We start from the raw sequence: 22,644 nt of genomic DNA, 5'->3' as shown, positions 1-22,644 counted from the left end.
ACCTTCAGCATTCATGGGAAATTAGCCTCTTCGTGGCACATCCGAGATCCAGGCCATGGACCGCGAAGCCTTGATTTCCCAACAGCACAGGCTGAGCTGGGCGCCGCCACCTTCGTCTTTGAGCCATAAGCCTGGACCCAGGGTTCGAGTCTCCATCAGAACCTCCACATGGGTCCTACCGGCCTGAGTGCCTGCAGCGTTTTTCGGCATCCTTTTGCTCCCCTGGAGGAGAGTGTCGAGGAAATTGATGGCCGCTCATCTGAAAAATGTCATAAGTGAGTCTTAGGTTTTTCAAGCTTTGTTTTGTTTTTGTCTTTTTAGGGCCACACCCTCGGCATCTGGAGGTTCCCAGGCTAGGGGTTGAATCAGAGCTACAGCTGCTGGCCTACACCACAGTAGTGCGGGATCCGAGCTGCATCTGCGACCTACATCACAGCCCACAGCACACCAGGTCCTTAACCCACTAAGTGAGGCCAGGAATTGAACCCTCGTCCTCATGGATACTAGTTGGGTTCATTAACCACTGAACCACGACACGAACTCCTAGCTTTTTGAAACTGTCGCAGCATGTGATCGTAAGAGCTGCCTTTGTCCATGGCTTGCCTGGCAGTTCCTGGGAGAGGAGAGAGGCCTCGTCCTGGCTGTGGGTCTGGGCCGACAATACCTGGCACGTAGGCACCACTGAGGTGGCAGAGGTTTGTAAATGTTTTACTTTTGGTTTATCCTGTGGCTTAAAGTTTAGAGCCTGCGAACCTCTGAGCATAGATGAGGTCCAAACGGTTTTACCCTGGGTCGGTTATTTCCACCAGCTTGTGTGTGGGGGCTGTAGGAAAGGAAGTTGTGATGGTGCCCACTTCAGTGTTTCAGGCCTTGTGCACCTCATACAGTGTCTGTTGCATATTTTCTTCTTCTTTTTTTTTTTTTTTTAAATGTCTTTTTAAAAAGATGAAAAACTTGGTGTTCCCGTCATGGCGCAGTGGTTAACGAATCCAACTAGGAACCAAGAGATTGCGGGTTCGATTCCTGTCCTTGCTCAGTGGGTTAAGGATCCAGCGTTGCCGTGAGCTGTGGTGTAGGTTGCAGATGCGGCTCGGACCCCACATTGCTGTGGCTGTGGTGTAGGCGGGTGGCTACAGCTCCGATTAGACCCTTAAGCCTGGGAAACTCCATATGCCGCAGGAGCGGCCCAAGAAATGGCAAAAAGGCAAAAAAAAAAAAAAAAAAAAAAAAATGATGAAAAACTCTTCTTAGCTCCCTGGCCATACAGTGACAGGCTGCAGGCTGGACATTGGGACGAGGTTGGGTCAAGCCCCACCTGTGTCACCAAGTTCCCATCCCACCTTGCTATTAACTCTACTGGGGCAAGTCCTTCGGGCACGTGGGAAACAGGCTGTGGCTTCTTGTCTCGTGGTCAGAGAGCATCATTCACTTGGGACATCTCTCGTCAGTCACCTGTAGGCAGTAAGCTAGAATCAGTGCCCTGAAGGGCCCTAGACCTTAAGGGGGAGAGAGAGAGAGAGAGACTTAAACTGAGACAAGAGTGCCGGGAGCCACATGCCACCCAGAACACACAGAAGAACCTGTCCCCGCTGGCAGGGGGCTGGGGGGGCCTCAGGGTGGATGTCTGGCGATGTTATCCCCCTCCCCCCACCCTTTGGTGACACACAGGCTAAGCTACGCAGTTTGTAGGACACGGGGTCCACATCTACACATGCTGAAATGGGCTCCCTGGTCCACCCTGCCTCTTGCACTGCTCTCCCAGCTTCCCAGACCGCAGAGCTGTTAGCAGTCGTGTCACCCATTGGGTGTGATGGTCTATTGGCCATGTGTGACACAGGGAGCAGGGGGCAGACAGGGAGGGATGGGGTGGGATGAGAGCAGCAGGGGCTCCCACAGGCCCAGCCCCTGTGGGACCAGGCTCCTGTCCCGCTCAGACGCCACAGATGTTGGCACAGGGGGCCCAGTCCTCCCAGCTTATGGCCACGCAGTCTGCTGGAACCACCTGGGGACCCACTTGATTCACTCAACAAGTGTGCTCTTAAAATCGGGGTGAAATCCACATCCCCTAAAATGAACCATTTTAATAAGTACAACTTAGTGGCGTTGAGTACATTCACATTGTTGTGCCGCCGTCATCGCCACTCAGTTCTAGAACATTTTCATCACTCCACGGTACCCCCCTACACCCATTAAGGAGTTGTACCCCTTCCCCCACCAGCCCCTGGTAAACACCATGCTTTCTGTGGATGGGCCTGTTCTGGATACTTCAATCAAAGGCATCATACAATCAGTGGCCTTGTGTGTCTGCGTGTCTAACTTAGCAGGATGCTTTTCTTTTTTCTTTTTTTTAAATTATTTTGGGTTGCATAATGGAGAAGTTCCCAGGCCAGGGAGCAAACCTTTAACCTCTAGGCCACCAGGGAATTCCTAGCGTGATGTTTTTGAGGCTCATCCGTGCAGTAGCCTGTGTCACTGACTTGTTCCTCATTAAGGCCATTGCTGTTCTGTGGTCAGGGCGCTCCACGGTTCACTTAGCCAGATGCCCCTGAGGGACATGCTGCTGCCTCAGCACGTGCTTCTGAGTGTCTGGTATTCTCTGGAGGCTGCGCAGACCTGGCGAAGGTCACACGTGGTTCCTGCCTTCATGGAACTTGAGCAGGGAGAACATGGAAACTCTGCCTCCAGGGTCCCACTGGCCGATATGACTTAGTGACAGTCCTTAGAGTGGTGACACCAAGCATGAAATGCTTCTGATACAAGGTTGGGGGCTGATTTCACTCTGTCATCTCTAATTCTCCCTCCAGGATACATGTTTGAAAAAGATCCAGGGCCTCTGCTGCTGTTTGAGTGTAAGTCAAACCCCTCTGCCCTGCTCTTATTACAGCAGCTTCTAGGGTCCAGACCACCACTAGGATGGGAGGTGGAGCCCAGGGAAGGCTGGCCCCGACCCTTGGGGCCACGTGGAGCAGTGTCACCCCTTCCATGACAGACTGCCTTTTGCAGGCTTGGTGGCATCTTTCTTCGTGGGTCCTCCCTGCTTGGCATGGCACATTCTTAGTTCCCTTCATTGTTTCTGGTGGTATGGGGGTTTGTCCTTCACCATCCGGGTCGCTGTCCCCTGTGTCCCCGTCCAGTGCCCCGTGGTGAGTTGAGGGCCCCCCCCACCTTGCTTCCAGCCAGCGGCTTCTGTGTCCCCTCCCCTTGGGAGGCACCCATGGCTATTCTCCTGGGCAGGAATCAGGAGCATCCTCTGACACTGGGGGGCCGCTGCACAGAACACCACAGACTGGGCGGCCAAAGCACCAGCCACCTGTCTCTCTCTGGTGCTGGAGGCTGGCCAGCCGTCCAGGGTAGGGCCTGGGGAGGGCTCCTTCCTGCCTGCAGGCGGCTGACTCAGAAGCACAGATCCCATCCATAAGGGCTTCACCCTTATGACCAAGTGGTCCCAGAGGCTTCACCTCCTAACATCAGCACCCTGGAGGTTGGAATCTCACCACGTGAGGTTTTACGGGGTGAACACAGGCACGTACTTCATAACAAATACCCAGCTGCTCCCAGCAAGGGTAGGAGTCCCAGCAAACCTTGGCATTCTCCTTCCTTCCAAGGCAGAAAGTGATTTTCTTGGGGGGAAAACCCCCGAGGCACTGTCACTCCTGACCTGTTTTGTGGTTTGTGCATCCTTTGCTGAGAGAGGATGGGTTTCTGGGGGTGAGACCTGGCAGGGAGCCCCACCTCCCCAGGGCCTGGAGCTGGGCTGGCCGTGTGGGAGGCGGTACTTTATTTGTGTCTGTCTGGCACAGTTAGGGGCAGGGCCTGGGCCACTGGACTGTGACAGACTTTGTGGCCAGAACAATTCTGAAACATCAGAGCAATCATGGTGTGGCCACAGCCCTGCCCATTCATGAGCCTGAGGAGGGCGAATCTGCCAGGGAGGCTGTGGGCTTTGTTTGTGTCCACCTGTGTCCGTGACGGGCAGGATGTGCATCTGTGACCAGGCTGTCAGGGGGCAGGTGGGTGGCCAGGCTCACATCTGTTCCCTCCTCCCTGCAGGTCAGGCCCCGCCCCCTTAGAAGCAAGGCTGCAGGCTTACCTGTGGGGCTTCCTAGGTGGGGGCCACAGGCTGCCCTCTGGGGATTCACATAACCATTTTTAAAAGCCAAGATGGAGTTCCTGTTGTGGCGCAGTGGTTAACGAATCCGACTAGGAACCATGAGGTTGTGGGTTCGGTCCCTGCCCTTGCTCAGTGGGTTAAGGATCCGGCATTGCCATGAGCTGTGGTGTAGGTCGCAGACATGGCTTGGATCCTGCGTTACTGCGGCTCTGGTGTAGACCAGCGGCTACAGCTCCGATTCGACCCCTAGCCTGGGAACCTCCATATGCCATGAGAGTGGCCAAGAAAATGGCAAAAAGACAAAAAACAAACAAACAAACAAACAAACAAAAAGCCAAGTCACCGTAATGAGTATTTGTACTAATAACCGTCTTATCTTCCAGGGAGACACGGAGGTCTGGGAAGGTAGGGAGAGTTTATCAGGGCAAGCAAGCAGGTTCATGGCAGTCTGACCAGCCATGTCCCTGAACCCAGATGCTCAGGTGGCAAGAGCTGACATGGGACAGGCAGGGTTCAGGGTGTCGAGTGGTGACTGTGAGGGCATTTGGATGTTTGGACAGGTGCGCTTTCCAGGGTGCACCCTGCCCATCCCCGCCGTGTTGCATTAGGCCTGACTTGATCAGTGTGGAGCCCAGAGCTGCTGGTGGCCTGGCTGGTGCTGATGCTTGGATGGAGCCTCTGTTTGCTTAACAGGGTCGGGAGGCTCTGGTGAGCGATGGAGGGTGGAGGAGAGAGGGACCTGGTGGCACTGGGAGCTGGAGCGGGGAGGGGCCTTTGGTGGGGGTCAGGGAAGCGGGAGGCAGACGGCGGGTGGAGATGTCATTCTCACAAGGACCTCATCCCTTCCTTCATCACTGACAGAATCAGGGGCACAGGCGTGAGGCCAAGCTCCTGCCCTCGTGGGGTTCCAGGCTGACGGGTGGGGAGCAGGCCACCCCCCCAACACACATACACTCAAGCCCGGGGAGGGCTTACAGGTGCTGGCTTAGCGAGACAGGACAGCAGAGCTCTCAGGAGGCCTGGAGAAGGCTGAGGATGCTTCCAGGGAGATGTGGGCCTTATAGACGTTCAGAGGAGAGGCAGTGTCAGCGCTGGTCCCGAGATCACCTATGAAAGCAGGCAGCTCTGTGAAGCTGGGCAGTGAGCAGGACTCGCTGCTTGAGCTGTGCACTTGCCAAGTTCAAGGACAGGAGATGATGTGGGAGCCAGTCACTTCCCTGGGGGCCCATCACACCTGCACCCCCCCCCCCAGCCCAAGGAACCCAGGGCACATTTGGCTCAGGCTGCCACACCCAGGATCACATGGTGGGGACAGCCTACCCCTTTTCCTTCATGGGGATCCATAGCTTTAGAAACATGACCAGTCTCTGCAGCCGTAGAGACAGGCCCCTGCCCTTGCTGAGCTGAAACTGGCCCTCTTTTCGCCTCAGGTTCCTACAGCAAGGGAGATACCCTTGACTGGGATTCAGGACTTCCAAAATGAAAGAAAATTGCAGGTCGTGTCACCCTGCTGTGCTGAATGAGGTGCTCAGCATGTGGAGACACAACCTAATGACTGCCACATGGGAGCCAGGACCTCGGGGTTTGCAGAAATTCCCTGGTTTATCAGGAAGTGGGCGTCGCAGGTGGATCTCGAGTGCAAATAGTGGATGTGTCAGTGGTTCCTAGCCATTCTGAGTATGAATGTTCCTTTTATTGTTAAGAAAGCACATATGATCTTAGTTTTATACGTGGGGCTTTTCAAGTGTGGTTTGAGGGCCTATGCAGGGATTACTGCTAACCACAGCAGCCACAGCAGGGGCAGCAAACACTTCCATGAACACTGAGGTAGTGTCTGTTGGTGGCAGGCATTTGGCTAAGTGCTCTATCTGTGTAAACTCACCTAAGCATCACAGAAACTTATGAGATGGGCCTGACTTTTAGTCTTATTTTACAGATGAAGTACCTGAGGCACAGAGAGGTGAGGTAACTTTACTAAAGCCATACAGCTGGTAAGTGGTGGAGCCAGGATTTAAGCCCAAGTGAACCCACTCCAGAGTCCACAATCTTACCTGTCTTTCAGTGTCACTCTGCTGGAGATGGACACACAGCTGTGACTTACAGACAGTGGACCACCCCACTTTGGTGCCAATGAATAAGCGAGAGCCCTGTGTTTCAATCTGGATATGTTGCAGATGCCCCATGACAGGTGCACAGACAGGTTGCAAAAGGGTGTGGAAGGCATGCATTCAAATGAAGTGAGAAATCATGCAAGGTGGGACTGTATGTTGTTTATCTGAGTAAAAATAGAAGCCCGCCTGGCTATCAGAGCACCAGATTCAGGTAGCTGTCCCTCTGCACAGGAGGGAGGGAACAGAACCAAGGAGAGAGATGCTGGGAGCTTCAGTGGTGTCTTTTATATTGATTAGAAAGAAAAGACTCTGGCACAAACAGGGCAGCATCAAGGAGACTGACCTGCATGGAAGGTATGGAGGTTTGGCTTATGTTATTTCTACATGTATATATACGATGCAGTTTCATAATAAAGTTTGAATCTACCATACATTTGGAACATTTTCTTTTCTTTTTTCTTTCTTTTTTGCTTTTCTTTTTTCTTTTCTTTTTTTGTCTTTTAGGGCTGCATCCATGGCATATGGAGGTTCCCAGGCTAGGGGTCGAATCGGAGTTACAGCTGCCAGCCTGTGCCACAGCCACAGCAATGTAGCATCTGAGCTGCGTCTGTGACCTGCACCACAGCTCATGGCAACGCCAGATGCTTAACCCACTGAGCAAGGCCGGGGATCGAACCCAAAACCTCATGGTTCCTAGGTGGACTTGTTTCCGCTGTGCCACGATGGGAACTCCAACTTTTTTTGGTTTTTTGGTTTTTTTTTTTTTTTTTTGTTTGTTTGTTTTTTTAGGGCCACATTGCCGCATTTGAAAGTTCCCAGGCTAGGGGTCACTGCAGCTGCTGGTCTGCACCACCGCGTCAGCAACTCAGGATCCGAGCTACATCTGTAACCTACACCCACACCGCAGCTCATGGCAAGGCCAGATACTTAACCCACTGAGTGAGGCCGGGGATCCAGTAGCATCGTCATGGACACTAGTCACGTTCGTTACCGCTGATCCACAGTGGGAACTCCCACCTGTAACATTTTGGAAGAAATTTGTATGCATACCTTTAAAAGTAGTATGAGCATGAGAGTCAGGCAGGTGAGATTGATTTAGACCCCAGTCTGAGCAGCAGAGAATTGCAGACCCTCTTGGCTGCTCCCAGGGTCTCCAGGGTCCCAGCCCATAGGTGGGACCAGGACACAGGACCTGGGGTCTGGAGCCTGTTCAGGGTGGGAGGGTTGTTCTGCCTGATCCCTTCTAAGGGAGCAGCAGTTCAGGAAGTGATGGCACAGAGGTGGAGACATGGGTTGCGGTGTGTGTGTGTGTGTGTGTGTGTGTGTGTGTGTGTGTGTGTGTGTGTGTGTGTGTTGGGGGGGTGTTTATAAAGCAAAATGGCTGCATAGAGAAATTCTGAATAAAGTGCGAGTCCGGCTGCATAGTGCCTCATTGAGTCGTCACAGACGCTGCCTCTGGGGACAGAAGAGGTTCCTTTTGTTTGGTTTCCCTGAATGCACAAGAGACACTGTCCTGCCCACAAAGAAGGGCCTGGAATGTTTCTACCAGAAGCAGCCAGCATGACCTTAGGAAAAATGATTGTAAGGCTACAGATGCCAACCAGAGTTGGTAGGAGGGCAAAACAGGCAGCCAGGAGTTCAAAGGGTGGGAACAGGCTGTGTGAGACGTTCAGGGAACTGTAATTTATGAGGGTAGGGAGGCGGAGGGCAGCAGCTGCTTCTAGAACCTTCCTACTTCCGTCAGGCAAGTGCGTCACAGACGGAGCTCTGGGCCCCCCTGCGTCATCTGAGAGGCAGTAGGGAGGGCGTGGAGCCACTCAGAGGGCACCCAGCCTGTCCACAGGTGAGGGGGAGTCAGGCTGGGGACCGAGGGGGCTCCCTGCTCCACCTTGGCCTCCCTGGGCCCACCTGGGTGTGTCTTCTACTTCCCCTCACACCTCCTCTAAAACTGAAGCAGGAATCAGAGAAGCCAGGGACCCTCACAGTGGGTGTCCAAACCTGAGTTACATCTTCAGAAAGTCCTCTGGTTTTCCTGTTATGGGCTCCAGTTCTAGGCAGACTTCAGAAAGTGGCGGAAATGATGTTGAGACCAGCAGGAGTTTGTGAGGGGAGAAAGCTATTTCTAGGACATGATTCCAGATGTGGTGCTCAGTGTCCGTGGACCCACCATGAGCCTTCCAGCAAAGGCTTTATTTCCTGGAAGCTGTACCCATTCCCGACTCCGCTTCTGCCCCTGCTCCTGGCCCTGTAGGGTTGAGGCCGGCCTCTCCTTGAGGCAGCATCCTGTGTCCCATCGTCTCTAGGTGAAGTGTCCCCAGGAAGCAGCTGGGCCACCTCCTTCCCTCCCAGCCTGTGCCCAGCCTGCTTGCCCCCCCTCCTCAGCACTGTGCCCCCAATCCCTGCCTCCCCCTTCTGCTCTGCCATCCAGGGCCCAGGCTCCTGGTCCTGAAGGAGATCCTGGTGCCCTTGAATAATCTCTCTCATTTCACATTTTTAAAGAGTAGCTGCTGTTCTAGAATAAACCCTCCACTCCCACTTCCTCCCGCCTGTCTGCTGTCCAGTGTCCCCCATTTCCCCTCCAGGCACCTCCCTCTCTGCCAAGCTGGGGCTCAGCTCCACAGTTATCCTAGCCCTTCTCGGCCTCCCTGAGGGTCCCCTGTCCCTGGTCTTTCTCCCGGGGCCTCTGAGGTCTTGTTGCCCAGGCCGCTCCCCCTCTCGGCCTGCTCCTGCCTGCCCTCTGCCCCTTTATGTTGATCAAGACAAATTCACACACTCCAGACAGTTCCCCATTTAAAGTTCTCTAGTTACTCTCTTGTGCAACCACCACTGCCACCAATTTCAGAATGTTTTTTATCAGATGGAAGAAATCCTGGAGGCCTTAGCAGTCACCCCGTGTCTCCCCCACCCTTGGGTCCCAGGCAACCACTAATAGGCCTCCATTTTCACCTTCTCCTTGATCCCCTGTCCCAGACCCTTTTCTGCTCCCCACCCCTGATTCTTCTTCTTCTTCTTCTTCTTTTTTTTTTTTTTTTTTTGTCTTTTCAGGGCCACACCCGAGGCATATGGAGGTTCCCAGGCTAGGGGTCAATCAGAGCTACAGCTGCCGGCCTATGCCACAGCCACAGCAACACAGGATCAGAACCGCATCTGTGATCTACACCACAGCTCACGGCAACGCCAGATCCCTAATCCACTGAGCGAGGCCAGAAATCAAACCTGCAACCTCATGGTAACTAGTCGGATTCCTTAACCACTGAGCCACGATGGGAACTCTGATTCTTCTTCTGATTGTGTTAATTCTCCTGAAAACTTCCCTTGTCTCTCGCCAGGGAAGTGCACGTCCTCACCTACTGCAGGCCGCTCCTCCCTGACTGCCTCCCAGCCTCGCCTGCTGCCCACACCGCCCTGCCCAGGGAGTGCAGGTTCCCCTCAGGCTGCCATATCTCCAACACAGTCTCACCTCCCCATACCATCACCCCTCACCTCCTCACACCACACACCTCATACCTCCCCACACCTCTTCACATTACCTCACACCTCTCCACACCTCCTCATACCTCCCCCACACTCCCTCACATCACCCCACATTTCCTCACACCTCCTTACACCACACACCTCCCCACACCTCTTTACGTTACTTCACACCTCCTCACCCTACACCTCACAGCTCCCCACCTCACCTTACCCCTCCTCACACCTCCCCATACCTCTTCACATTACCTAACACCTCCTGACATCACCCCACACCTCCTCACACCTCACACACCTCCCCACATTCCTCGTATCACCTCACACCTCCTCACACCCCCTCACATCACCTCACACCCCCTCACATCACCTCACCTCACACCTCCTCACATTACCCCCACCTCCTCATGCTTCGTCACAACTCCCACACTTCTTGATACCTCCCCACACCACCCCACACCTCCTCACACCTCCTCACACCTCCTTACACCTCTTCACACCTCTTCACGTCACTCCACACTTTCCCATACCATGTCTGTGTCTAGATAGGAGTTTCTCAAGGTCAGGGATCAGCCTTTCCTTATTTTTATAATTCTTGATTCCCAATTTGGTGCTCAGTGTCAGTTGACCCACCATGAATACCCACCAGTCAATGTGGGGAGAATTTGAATTTTTTTTTATCTGGCTTCATTTGTTTCCTGCCACTCACAGGGTCCTTGTCTTCCTGGCTGACCCCCCGGCCCCCCACCCCCACTGTGTGGGTCTGGTTTTCACAGAGCAGGCAGAGGCCCTCGTTGTCAGTAGCAGTAGCTGTAAATTATGAAGGAGCAATTCATGCTTGTCTGCCTCCCCCTCAGGAGCCCTGTCCTCCTCCCAGCCTGAGGTCCTGCTGAGGTCAGCAGGAGCCAGAGCAGACTGCAGGAGATGGGCAGCCCGATAAGACAGCAAAAGTTAGGCCGGGAGGTTTAGCTCTATTTCTGGCCACTAATCAATTTTAATGAAGTTTGGAGTTCCTGTCATGGCTCAGCCAGGAAACGAATATGACTAGTAGCCATGAGAATGCAGGTTCGATCCCTGGCCTCGATCAGTGGGTTAAGGATCCAGTGTTGCTGTGAGCTGTGGTGTAGGGCTCAGAAGTGGCTCACATGTGGCGTTGCTGTGGCTGTGGTGTAGGCTGGCAGCTGCAGCTCTGATTCAACCCCTAGCCTGGGAACCTCCATATGCCATGGGTTCAGCCCTAAAAAGACAAAAAAAATTTTTTAATTAAGTTTCTTGGAGTAAAGACAGGAGTGGGGGAGGGGTGAGTAGCTTTTCTGTCTTTTTTTTTTTTTTTTAAACTTGGTTCAGGCATTTATGTACTTTATTTAATGAGGGCAAAAATTATACTGCAATTAAGTGTACATTATATCAGCTTAAAGTGCCAGGAATTGGAGTTCCCTGGTGGCTCAGCAGGTTAAGGAGCTGATATGTTGTCACTGCTGTGGCTTGGGTCACTGTGGATTTGATCCCCCAGGTGGTACTTCTGCAAACAGCAGGCATGGCCAAAAAAACCCCCACAAAAACAATGCCATGGATTTAAATAGAACTTTAAGGAACTTAAATTTAAGGATGAACTTGGAATATAAGGAAGAGTTTCTAAGCATAGCTCGAGTCGGCCCAGCTGAATTCCAGACAGTTGACCCTTGAACAAGACATTTTTCGGTAGTAAATACCTCCGTGCTGCAGGATCTGAGACTGGTTGAATCTGTGGAGGTAAAACTGCAGATATGGAGAAACCACATATATACTGAGGGCGAACTCTAAGTTATTCTCCAGTTTTTGAGGCTTGGTGCTCCAACTGCCATGGCCACAAATTATAAAGAACAGAGAGAGTGTTTGCAAATTGAGATTGGGGCTTCTGTTTTGATGTTATCTACTACACTTGCTTTTAGCTCAGAGAGGATCAGATGGTTTATATCAGTCACGTTGTGCTTGCCTGGTGATGAGGTTGCTCCTCCAGGCAGGGGTGTAGACTTCATGAGGATGTGAGTTGTGTGGGGTATCCCCATCTTTTACTGCACAAGTCATTGTACAGGTTGGGGCTCCGGGTCCCTGTCAGGGTAGAATGGTTGACTCCAGGGACCCCTTATGTTCTGTACCTTACTTGGTGCCCATGTTCACGGGGTGGGGCTGAGTATGATTTATTTTTTATTTATTTATTTATTTTGTCTTTTTGCCTTTTCTAGGGCTGCTCCCATGGCATATGAAGGTTCCCAGGCTAGGGGTCCAGTTGGAGCTGTAGCCACCGGCCTACGCCAGAGCCACAGCAACGCGGGATCCAAGCTGTGTCTGTGACCTACACCACAGCTCACGGCAACGCTGGATCGTTAACCCACTGAGCAAGGGGAGGGATCGAACCCACAACCTCTTGGTTCATAGTCAGATTCGTTAACCACCGAGGCACGACGGGAACTCCTATTTTTATTTTTTATTTGTTAACTTTTATTTATTCATTTAAAGTATAGTTGATCTACAATGTTGTGTCAGTCTCCGCTGTATAGCAAAGTGACTCACTCATAAATATATATATGTTCTTTTTTAATTTTTTAAATTTTTTTATTTTTTTGTCTTTTTAGCTATTTCTTGGGCCGCTCCCGCGGCACATGGAGGTTCCCAGGCCAGGGGTCGAACCGGAGCTGCAGCCACCAGCCTACGCCAGAGCCACAGCAACACGGGATCCGAGCCACGTCTGCAACCTACACCACAGCTAACGGCAACGCCGGATCCTTAACCCACTGAGCGAGGGCGGGGACCGAACCCGCAACCTCATGGTTCCTAGTCGGATTCATTAACCACTGTGCCACGACGGGAACTCCTGTTCTTTTTTTATATTCTTTTCTGTCATGGTCTTTCCCAGGAGATTGGATAGAGTTCTCTGTGCTATATAGTAGGACCTCATTGCTTATTCATTCTTTTTTTTTTTTTCATTCTAAAGGTAATAGTTTGCATCTACTAACCCCCAACTTACCATCTATCCTGCGTGGCAACCGCGAGTCTGTTCTCTATGTTTTTGAGTCTGTCTCTGTTCTGAAGATAGGTTCATTTGTGTCATATTTTAGATTCCACATGTAAGTGATATCATATGGTATTTGTCTTCCTCTGAGTTATTTCACTTAGTCTGATAATCTCTAGTTGCATTCATGTTGCTACAAATGGCATTATTTTGTTCTTTTTTATGGCTGAGTAGTATTCCATTGTATATATGTACTATATCTTCTTAATCCATTCATCTGTTGATGGACAGTGAGGTTGTTTCCATGCCTTGGCTCTTTTGAATAGTGCTGCTGTGAAGTAGGGGAGCCTGTATCTTTTTATAGTTTTGTCTGGATATATACCCAGGAATAGGATTGCTGAATTGTGTGGTAGTTTTAATTTTAGTTTTTTGAGGAGCTGCTCTACTGTTTTCCATAGTAGTTGTATCCAGGATATGATTTTATTTATTTTATTTTTATTTTTTTGTCTTCTTAGGGCTGCACCCACAGCATATGGAGGTTCCCAGGCTAGGGGTCTAATCGGAGCTGTAGCCATCAGCCTATGCCAGAGCCACAGCAACGCGGGATCCGAGCCAAGTCTGGTACCTACACCACAGCTCACGGCAGCGCCGGATCGTTAACCCACTGAGCAAGGGCAGGGACCGAACCTGCAACCTCATGGTTCCTAGTCAGATTTGTTAATCACTGCGCCACAACAGGAACTCCACCAGTCACATTTATTAATTCCCCATTCTGGGGGTATACTTTGAGAAGCACTGCCTCAGAGTAAAATTGTTAGGGCAAAGTTTATAAAACTCCAATACTCGAGCAGAGACGGCCATGGCTGGAAACCCTGACCTTCACTGGGTCCCAGGAAGGGCGGTCTGGGGTACAGACTGGCCTTAGCAGCCACCCTTCCACGCTTGACTCTCTTAGTCCATCCCCCATCCAGTGTGTGTGGATGGAGTTGCAGGGGCTCTGGGAAGTAAAGAAACATCTCCTGTTTTCTTTTCATTTTGGGGGGGTGGGGGGAGGGGTGCACCTGATGTGTATGGATATTCCCGGGCTGGGGGTTGAATTGGAGCTGTAGCCCAGGGCCTACGCCACATCCACAGCCACAGCAACACTAGATCCTTAACCCATTGAGTGAGGCCAGGGATCAAACCTGCGTCCTCATGGATGCTAGTCAGATGTGTTTCCACTGAGCCACGAGGGGAACTCCTCCTGGTTTGTTTTTTTTTTTGTAAACGAGGATAGTGGTCAGGTCGGCTATGTTTCCGGTTGAGAGGGTTTATCTGCTTTTGCAGCTCTTGGCTGGTATGTCAGTCTGTGGGGTCCCTGGCCCAGGAGATCCAGTGCTGGCTGAATGGAGGCAGTGAGCTGGGTGCCGGATTGATCCTGAGTTGATCCTGATCCACCCATGCTCTCTGGGGCTGTCCTGGTGAAACCAGGACCCTCGTGTGAGACACAGCGGGATGCGGCCAAGGAACAGGGCGGAGCTGAGCCCACACCTGGGGGTCAGCCCCCTGTGGTTTGTATCTTTCTGGTTTGCATCTCCTCTTTGTAGTTTGCTCGTCCACATCTTCTGTTGCTAGTAGGACTTTAAGCCTGTTGAAGGCAGGATGCTCAAAGTTTTCATCTGTGACAGCACTTTGCGCGGAGCTGAGTCTGTAGGAGGGGACCACTTGGGGTGATTCCCAGGAGCCCGTGATGGCCCCGGTGTTTGAGAGTAGACTGGGTTACCTGCCACTGAGTATGTCCCCCCCCCGCCGCCAGTTGTGGCAAGATAAAACAGTGTTTGCATATTTCATCAACAAGTTCACATACCTTTAAAAATACTGTGGTTTCAGTAACATATGACATCACTTATATGTAGTAGAATCTAGAAAAAAAATGATACAAGTGAACTTATTTACAAAACTGAAATAGACTCACAGACATAAAAAGCAAACTTATAGTTTGTTATCAAAGGGGAATGGAGAGAGGGATAAATGAGGAGTTTGGGATTAACAGATACACACTACCATGTATATAAAATAGATCAGGAGTTCCTGTTGTGGCTCACCATTGCTGTGAGCTGTGGCATAGGTCACAGATGCGGCTCAGGTCTGGAGTTGCTGTGTCTGTAGCGTAGGCTGGCAGCTGTAGCTCTGATTTCACTCCTAGCCTGGGAACATCCATGTGCCTCATGTGTAGCCCTAAAAAAAGCAAAACAACAACAAAAACAAGGACCTACTCTATAGCACAGGGAATTGTACTCAATATTCTGTTATAACCTATATGGAAAAAGAATCGGAAAAAGGTTGTGTGTGTGTGTGTACACACTGAATCACTGTGCTGTATATCTGAAACCAACACAACGTTGTAAATGAACTACACCTTTTAAAAATGGTTTCAAAAATACTGTAGTTTCGGAGTTTCCATTTGTGACTCAGCAGGTTAAGGACCTGGCATTGTTTTTATGAGGATAAGGGTTCTTCGATCCCTGGCCCCGCTGAGTGGGTTAAGGATCCAGTGTTACTGCAAGCTGTGGCATAGTTTTCAGATGCAGCTTGGATGCTGTGTTGGTGTGGCTGTGATGTAAGCCTCAGCTGCAGCTCCAATTTGACACCTAGCCTGGGAACTTCTATACGCCACAGGTATGACGGTTAAAAAAAAAAAAAAAAAAAGACAGAAACCAAAATCTATAGTTTCTTCTCCTCACTTTGATATCTGTGACAAATTCTCTTTCAAATAAGATCTCCAAGTACCATGTAACGCAAGAGTGTTTTTCTGAGAGCGTTGTTATATGTTGCATGAATCAGTGTTATATTTTGTCATAGAACTTTTTTTTTTTTGTCTTTTTGCCTTTTTCTTGAGCCACTCCAGTGGCATATGGAGGTTCTTAGGCTAGGGGTCCAATCGGAGCTGCAGCCACTGGCCTACGCCAGAGCCACAGCAATGTGGGATCCAAGCTGCATCTGTGATCCACACCACAGCTCACGGCAACGCCGGATCCTTAACCCACTGAGCAAGGCCAGGAATCAAACCCAAAACCTCATGGTTCCTAGTCGGATTCGTTAACCACTGTGCCATGATGGGAACTCCTGTCATGGGGCTTTGGTGTCATGTATTAATCTATTCCGTTTTCCTAAGAAACATTGTTTTTTAACGTTTCCCTTCTCGTGAGCTGTAGAGAAACACCAAAAGTGCCGTGACTTGCCTAAACCCCCCGGGGGCTTGTCAGAGAAGCTGAGCTAGGGTGCCTTTGAAGGAAGAGTGCTGTGCTCTGTTCTTACCAGATACTTTATTTAGGATGTAAACCCCTACTTCCTACCTCCTTCCACAAAGGACTTAGGACAGAGACCAAACTCATGGGGGAAACAAAATAGTTCTTCGGTAGGTTCGGGATGCTCCTCCGCCTGTGAAGCTTTGAAAAGGTGTTTTAAAAAGGGGGGGAGTGTGGCAAGTGGATTGGCTCACTGTAAGGTCAGTAGGGGCGCCCGTGGCTGCCTCTTGCTCCGAGGTTAGTCCTGCTTCTTGGAGTCCTCTCCTGGCGGCCACCGTTGGAAGTTTGAGGCGGGTGGGTGAACGTAGTGGGCGCTGTCCGTGGACTTGGAGATTCCCCTGACCTCTGTTCTGGGCACCGCCTCTGGCCTCTTTGGGTGTCATCTGATATTGGGACCACTTCTTTCAGTGTGTTTTAAATGCATGATTGCAGAGCTACTCAAGAATATTAGATGGAGCAGTTACGTCTCTTTAGATCAGTATTTCCTGAGAGGTGGTCCTTGGGCTACCCAAATCCAAATCTGAATCACTCCCTAGAAGGTAGGCAGTTTAATAAGATACAGATTCCTAGGCCCCAGCCCAGACCTGCTGGCATGGCATCTCTGAAGGTGGGGCCCTGCGATTTGCATCTCTAGCAAGTTCCCTTGGGTGATTCCTGTGCACCTAAGTCCGAGAGTTCTTAGTGAAGGTCCTCAGAAGAGTGTCTTAAAAGACTCCCAGAAGGAATGACTTCTTCTATTGAGTATGTGTCATGGGAATCAGTCCATGGCATCACCACAGAGGCCTGCCCCCTCCGTGACATCTGTAGCAGCAGGTGTAACCAGGTGCTTGGATCCACGGAAAGGTCTCTTGGCATTACTTTCTTTTTTTTCTTTCTAGGGCCACACCCGTGGCATATGGAGGTTCCCAGGCTAGGGATCGAATTGGAGCTACAGCTGCCTATGCCACAGCCACAGCCACTCCAGATCCGAGCTGTGTCTGCGACCTACACCACAGCTCACAGCAACGCTGGATCCTTAACCCACTAATCGAGGCCAGGGATCAAACCTGTGTCCTCATGGATACTAGTCAGATTTGTTTCTGCTGAGCCATGATGGGAACTCCATCCTGGCATTACTTTCAAATTATGCATCCAGCAAACCAATTTCTCCTCAGACCAGAGGGTGACAGTATTGGACCCCTTTGTGCCCTCAGGGGCCCCAGAGCTACCTGTCCCCTCCTCCCCCATCACCAGAACTGTGCTCATACCCCCAACCCTGTTTTCCCTCTGTCCTTTGCCCCTTACACTAAGGCAGTTCCCCCGCTTAGGTATTTGTGGGGGCTGAGCAAATCCTAAGGCATACCAAGGACCAAGGGGGCGGAGAAGAGGGGGACAGCGAGTATGGCTGGTGGATTAGTGAGGAGAGGTGGGGAGGGACGGGTGTGTGTGTTGGAGGGATCCCTGAGGGACATTGTAGTCCACAGGGCCAGCAGGAGGTGGAGGCTGAGGGCGTGTTTAGGAGCTCCGTGCAGAGGGCGTGCGGGAAGCAGGGAACGCAGATCTGGTACTCAGCACAGCAGGAGCATCTCTGAAAAAACATCCTCTCTTCTCTGCCCTTCCATGCCCTTTATTTTCTTCTCCCCATGCTTCCCCCCCCGCCACACCGGGGATCAGAAGAGCACAGACACTGCTGCCCCAGCCCCCAAGGCAGACCCTGACAGGGACCTGCCTCAGGGCTCCCACGCACACACCACGGGAGGAGCCACGGGGTGTGGAGCTCAGATGACACCTGCTTTCTGTTTCCCCTTCCCCGTCTCCCAGGCTCTGTCAGGCCAGCCTGTCTACTCCGTGTAGACACGGTGTGCAGGCTGCTAAGGGCTGGATAAATTCCAGCAAGCAACATCTATAGAGAACAATCGAGTCTGATGCTCCTTTGGTCCCGTGTGCTGCAGCATTTGATGCCTGCACACTTAGAGTCCACCCACAGTCACTTGGTGCTGATGGAAATTCTCTGAAACATAAGAATGGACTGCTTATCTCCGGGGCAAGTAAGGGCTCACATACAAATCTCTTTTCTTTTCTTTCCTTTTTTTTTTTTTTTTTTTTTGCTTTTTAGGGCCATACCTTGGCATATGAAGGTTCCCAGGCTAGGGGTCGAATTGGAGCCACAGTTCCTGGCCTATGTCAGAGCCACAGCAACGCCATATCTAAGCCACATCTGGGACCTACACCACGGCTCACGGCAATGCCGGATCTTTAACCCACTGAGCAAGGCCAGGGATTGAACCCAAATTCTCATGGGTACTAGTCAGGTTCATTACTGCTGAACCATGATGGGAACTCCTCAGATACAAATATTAAGAGAAATACTGGGCAGTGGTAGACCAGTAATACCTTAAAAAACCTTTTAAACCATTTTTAAATGCCTTTGATTTTTTCTTTTTTCTTTTTCTTTTTTTTTTTTTTTTTTGGCTGCACCTGCAGCATGTGGAAGTTCTGGGGCCAGGGATTGAACCCAAGCCACATGAGTGACAACGCCAAGTCTTTAACCTGCTGCGTTACCAGGGGAACTCCAGAATACCTTTACCTTTGAAATTGTATGCTCAGCCTAAAAGATGTTCAGCTTCATGAACTTTCTCACAAAGCAGATGTCTCAGTTTCAGAGGTCTTGCCTCCGCTCCTAAGTGTGAAGGGCACGGGGACTTCCATGCAATGATAGCGGCTTGTAGGTGTCAGTATGTTGTGTCCCCAACTTGCCGTGTTTTTTTCTTTTTTCTTTTTGTCATTGCAGGTGATTTTTAAAGCCAAGTCAAAATATTCTCCAGAATTACTCAAATACCGGTAAGTCCCCCAGGCTTTTCTCTCTGTGACCCCAGGTGACTCTTTCTCCGATGGGGCTGGCACAGGTCCCTCCTCTGTGAGCCACCCGAAACCTCCACTTGCTGGGGGTTTCCCTGTAAGCAATGAGCCTGGTGCTCACTGGATCACAACTTACTAGGTCTTGTAGCGTATTTGCCTTGCTTAGAAACAAGAGTCGGGTCCTTTCCTGACCAGGGAGAGCAGAGAGGGGAAATAAGCCGTGCACGCTGTGCTAATGCTTTCAAAGGCACTAACACTTTCACTTTTGTTGAGAAGGACCTCAGAGGAAGGAAGATGGGCTCCCTGAAGATGCCTGCATGGCCAGGTGTCCACTCCCTGTCCTCGGGGGTACAGCTGTGGAGGAGCCCTATCCCCACCCCTTGGTGGCCTGACCCCCTCTTCTCTGGCCACAGATGGCTGGCTGGCTATTTCTGGAACTCCGTGGCCCGTTGTTAGGGAACAGAACTCACAGAACGTCCACTTGCCTGGCTCTCCATCCATGTCCGGCAGTTTTGTTTTGCTTTTTTGTTTTTAGGGCCACACGTATGGCATATGGAAATTACCAGGCTAGGGGCTGAATCAGAGCTGCAGCTGCCAGCCTGCGCCACAGCCACAGCAATGCCAGATCTGAGCCACAACTGAGACCTACACCACAGCTAAAGGCAATGCCAGATCCTTAACCCACTGAGCAGGGCCAGGGATCGAACCTGCATCCTCATGGATCCTAGTTGGATTTTTAACCTTCAGAGCCACAGTGGGAACTCCCAGCAAATGTATTTTTGACCATTGCACAGTTCAGCACCCCAGGCAGAAACCAGTCTATGTCCTTGAGAAGCTCACGCTCTGTCTGTAAAGGCATCCTAACAGCGCACAGACTCGCAGAATCAGGCAGAGTAGTTGGTGACCTGTCAGGGGCATGGCCTGTCTCTGCCAGGGTGGGGGTGGGGTGGGCAGCGGTAGGAGTCACAGTACTTCCTGCAGTGGGGCCGGTGCAGGGCTGAGCTGGAGAGACTGGACATCTGGAAGGGGAAGACTTAACATCACAGGCCAAATTTATGGGGGTGGGCTGTGTGTGCTCTTACCCATTTTCACAGAGGTCTGTTGACTCCTTAGCAGCCAAGAACCAAGGGCTTGGCCAGAGGGGGAAGGGTGACAAGGTGTCCAGAGGGCATGAGACGGGCACTGCATGAATCAAGGTGTCCCGACGTCCCTGCTCAGGAGAGCTCGGCTGCTGTGGGCAAATGTTTCTGAAAAGGCAGCCTTGGCCACGTGCCTTCTCCAGTCAACCTGAAATTGTAATTATTCTGTTAACTTTAAAAATATGTAAAAATGTATATGTATTATATTTTATTTAAATAGATCTCATCTTAAATTTACAAAGGCTTTTATTTAAAATTCTGGGAGTTCTTATCATGGCTCAGAGAGTTAAGAATCTGGCTAGTATCCATGAGGATGCAGGTTCAATCCCTGGCCTTGCTTAGCGGGTTAAAGGATCTGGTGTTGCTGTGAGCTGTGGTGCATGTCATAGACTTGGCTCGGATCCCGAGTTGCTATGGCTGTGGTATATCCTGGCAGCTGCAGCTCCGATTTGACCCCTAGCCTGGGAATTTCCATATGCCTCAGGTGCAGCCATAAAAAGCCAAAAAAATAAAATTCTTAAAGTGTATATTTTAATCCTTTTTTTCTTTTTCGGCCATCCTATGGCATATGGAATTTCTGGGCCAGGGATCAGAACCGAGCTGCACTTGTGACCTGTGCTGCGGCTGCAATACTGGATCCTTAACCCACTGAGCAGGGCCAGGGATCAGATCTGTGCCCTCATGGATACCAGTCAGGTTTGTTACCTCTGAGTCACAATGGGGATTCCCCAAAGACTTTTATTTAAATCCTGAAAGTGTATATTTTAATCCTTCTCCTCTTTCCCCCCCTCCTTACTTGGCCCCCCGGTGGCATTTGGAGTTCCTGGGCCAGGGGTCAGATCCAAACTGCAATTTCAGCCTAAGCCACAGCTGTGGCAACGCCGGATCCTTAACCCACTGTGCTGGGCCAGGGAGTGAACCTGCATCCCAGGGCTCCCAAGACGCTGCCAGTCCTGTTGCAGCACAGTGAGAATTCCTTTAATCCTCCTTTTGTTTCCAGGGAAGCTGGAGTCCAGAACGTTGGACCACAGTCCTTGGCCAAGACACAAGTAAGGAGACTTGTGCCGTGTTTTTATTTTTTATGTTTTCATTGGATCGTGCTGTCACCTTTTACTACATTTTGAGGCACTGAGTTCTTGTTTGTGCCAAACTGTTCATCTGGGACTTCAGAGTCTCCCGTGGAATGACTGATCCTAAGAAGGGCAGTCCAAAGTGGCCAATCCATGGAGAGGATTCCCTCCCTTTTCTGATGACAAAATAGCCCTTCCTCTGCATCCATGGTCTCTGTCCTCTATCCACTCAACTGAAAATGTTGAATATCTGGGGCCGGAGGGCTGGCGAGCAAAAATGAGCAAAGAAGGGGGTGGCAGAGAATATTCTGATTGGCTTTTGGAGCCCACCTCGTCTTGGGGACAGGTTGGGGTGGCTGGGGTGATGAGATGTCATCTAGCCTTGAGGTATGGACCCGCTGGTCAGAAAGGAAGGCTGTGTTACAAGTTTTCTGGCTCTGAGCTCTTGAAGAATGGGGTCTTTGAGGTGAGAAGATGAGTGTGGGGCTGGGGGGTTGGCAGCATTTCGTGATCCTTGAACCAAAACCCAGACAGCAGGACAGGCTCTGTTGGTGCGTATGACTGTTGCCCTTAGGAGGGGATTTGCTGCCCCCAGGAGGGATGAGGAAGAAGCAGAGGAGAAATGCAGTGGGAACCAGGTGTTAGAGGTGAGATATGTGGGCGAGAGAAGGTAAGAGTTTCCTGAAGCCGGGAGGATGAGGATCCAGCAGATGAAGAAGCCTGTGATCTCAGATCTAATCATTTTGTGGCCAGGTGTAGACACATCCTAGGAGTCATTCGTCTCTACATCCTTTACAATCCTCTGTTTCACTCGCCATTTCTCTTAAGCCAGATGTCACTGTAGACATTTCAGGCTGTGATTTATCCCTGGAGATGCTTTGATAGGTTGGCTTCCAAATAGACTGGCTCCCTGCATTTAATCACGACTCATTTGAAATGAAACACAAGCCATTCGTCCAGCACTCATTCCCACCCCCAGCTACTCCCGTAGCCATTCAGGGGCTTGGAAGATTATTTATATTCAACCCAGCCAAGAACCCATTTATTTTTCAAAGTCCCCCTTTCACGAACACATGAGTTGGTTCTGAGTTTTGCTAGAGTTGGTGCCCGTTGGATTTGGGTTTTCGCTTTCTCAGTCTACATTTTTTTAAATCTTTGGCTGGGGAAATGTGGCCACTGGTCATGGAAGCACTTCAAGACAAGTGCTTTGATTTGAAACCGTTTCAGCTCTTTCCCCAGCTTTGAAATTTGAATTAGCAAGGAATAGAACGAGCCAGGCTTTGCTTTTCCATTCTGTAAGAAATGTAAGGTGTTGGAAGAGCAAGTTAAACCATGCTTTGCGATCCACTGACATTGTGCCCCCGCTGTCGGGGGTGGTTACTGCCATCCCACTGGATTGGGGCAGCCCGCATGTCTGGCACTTGCTGTCTGGAGACCATGTGGGTCAAGAGGCTGGCAGGGGCTGGGCCTGGCCTCCGAGCTTGCCGAGCAGCTAGAAGCTGATCCTCCTGGCCTCCCACATGTCAAGTCCCACCAATTTTCTTTTCCTCTGGTCTCTTCCCTCATCTTGGGCTGTTTCTCCTGACAGTATGGTTCAGGTTGAAGAGGAGTAGTTTAGGGGCACTGTT

General features: G+C 50.9%; 1 protein-coding gene across 3 annotated transcripts in view; it reads left to right on the top strand.

Annotated features, from left to right (window-relative positions):
• Nucleotides 1-22,644, top strand: part of GPR137B (G protein-coupled receptor 137B) — a 56,110-nt gene that overhangs the window by 7,189 nt on the left and 26,277 nt on the right. For all 3 annotated transcript variants that reach the window (XR_014827832.1, XR_014827833.1, XM_021072472.2), the window contains exon 2: nucleotides 18,740-18,789. Coding sequence is in view for 1 of the 3 variants with exons in the window: in XM_021072472.2 (XP_020928131.2) it covers nucleotides 18,740-18,789 (50 nt within the window). In the remaining 2 variants the exon portion in view is untranslated. The remainder of the gene's footprint in view (nucleotides 1-18,739; nucleotides 18,790-22,644) is intronic.

This window comes from Sus scrofa, chromosome 14 (assembly GCF_054392235.1).
Source record: "Sus scrofa isolate SSC_HxYL_T2T_F1_AM1 chromosome 14, Sscrofa_HxYL_maternal_Yorkshire_Landrace_v2.0, whole genome shotgun sequence".
Classification (NCBI taxonomy): domain Eukaryota; kingdom Metazoa; phylum Chordata; class Mammalia; order Artiodactyla; family Suidae; genus Sus; species Sus scrofa.
Note: the sequence above shows the minus strand (reverse complement) of the source record. Positions and strands in the feature narration are given on the sequence as shown.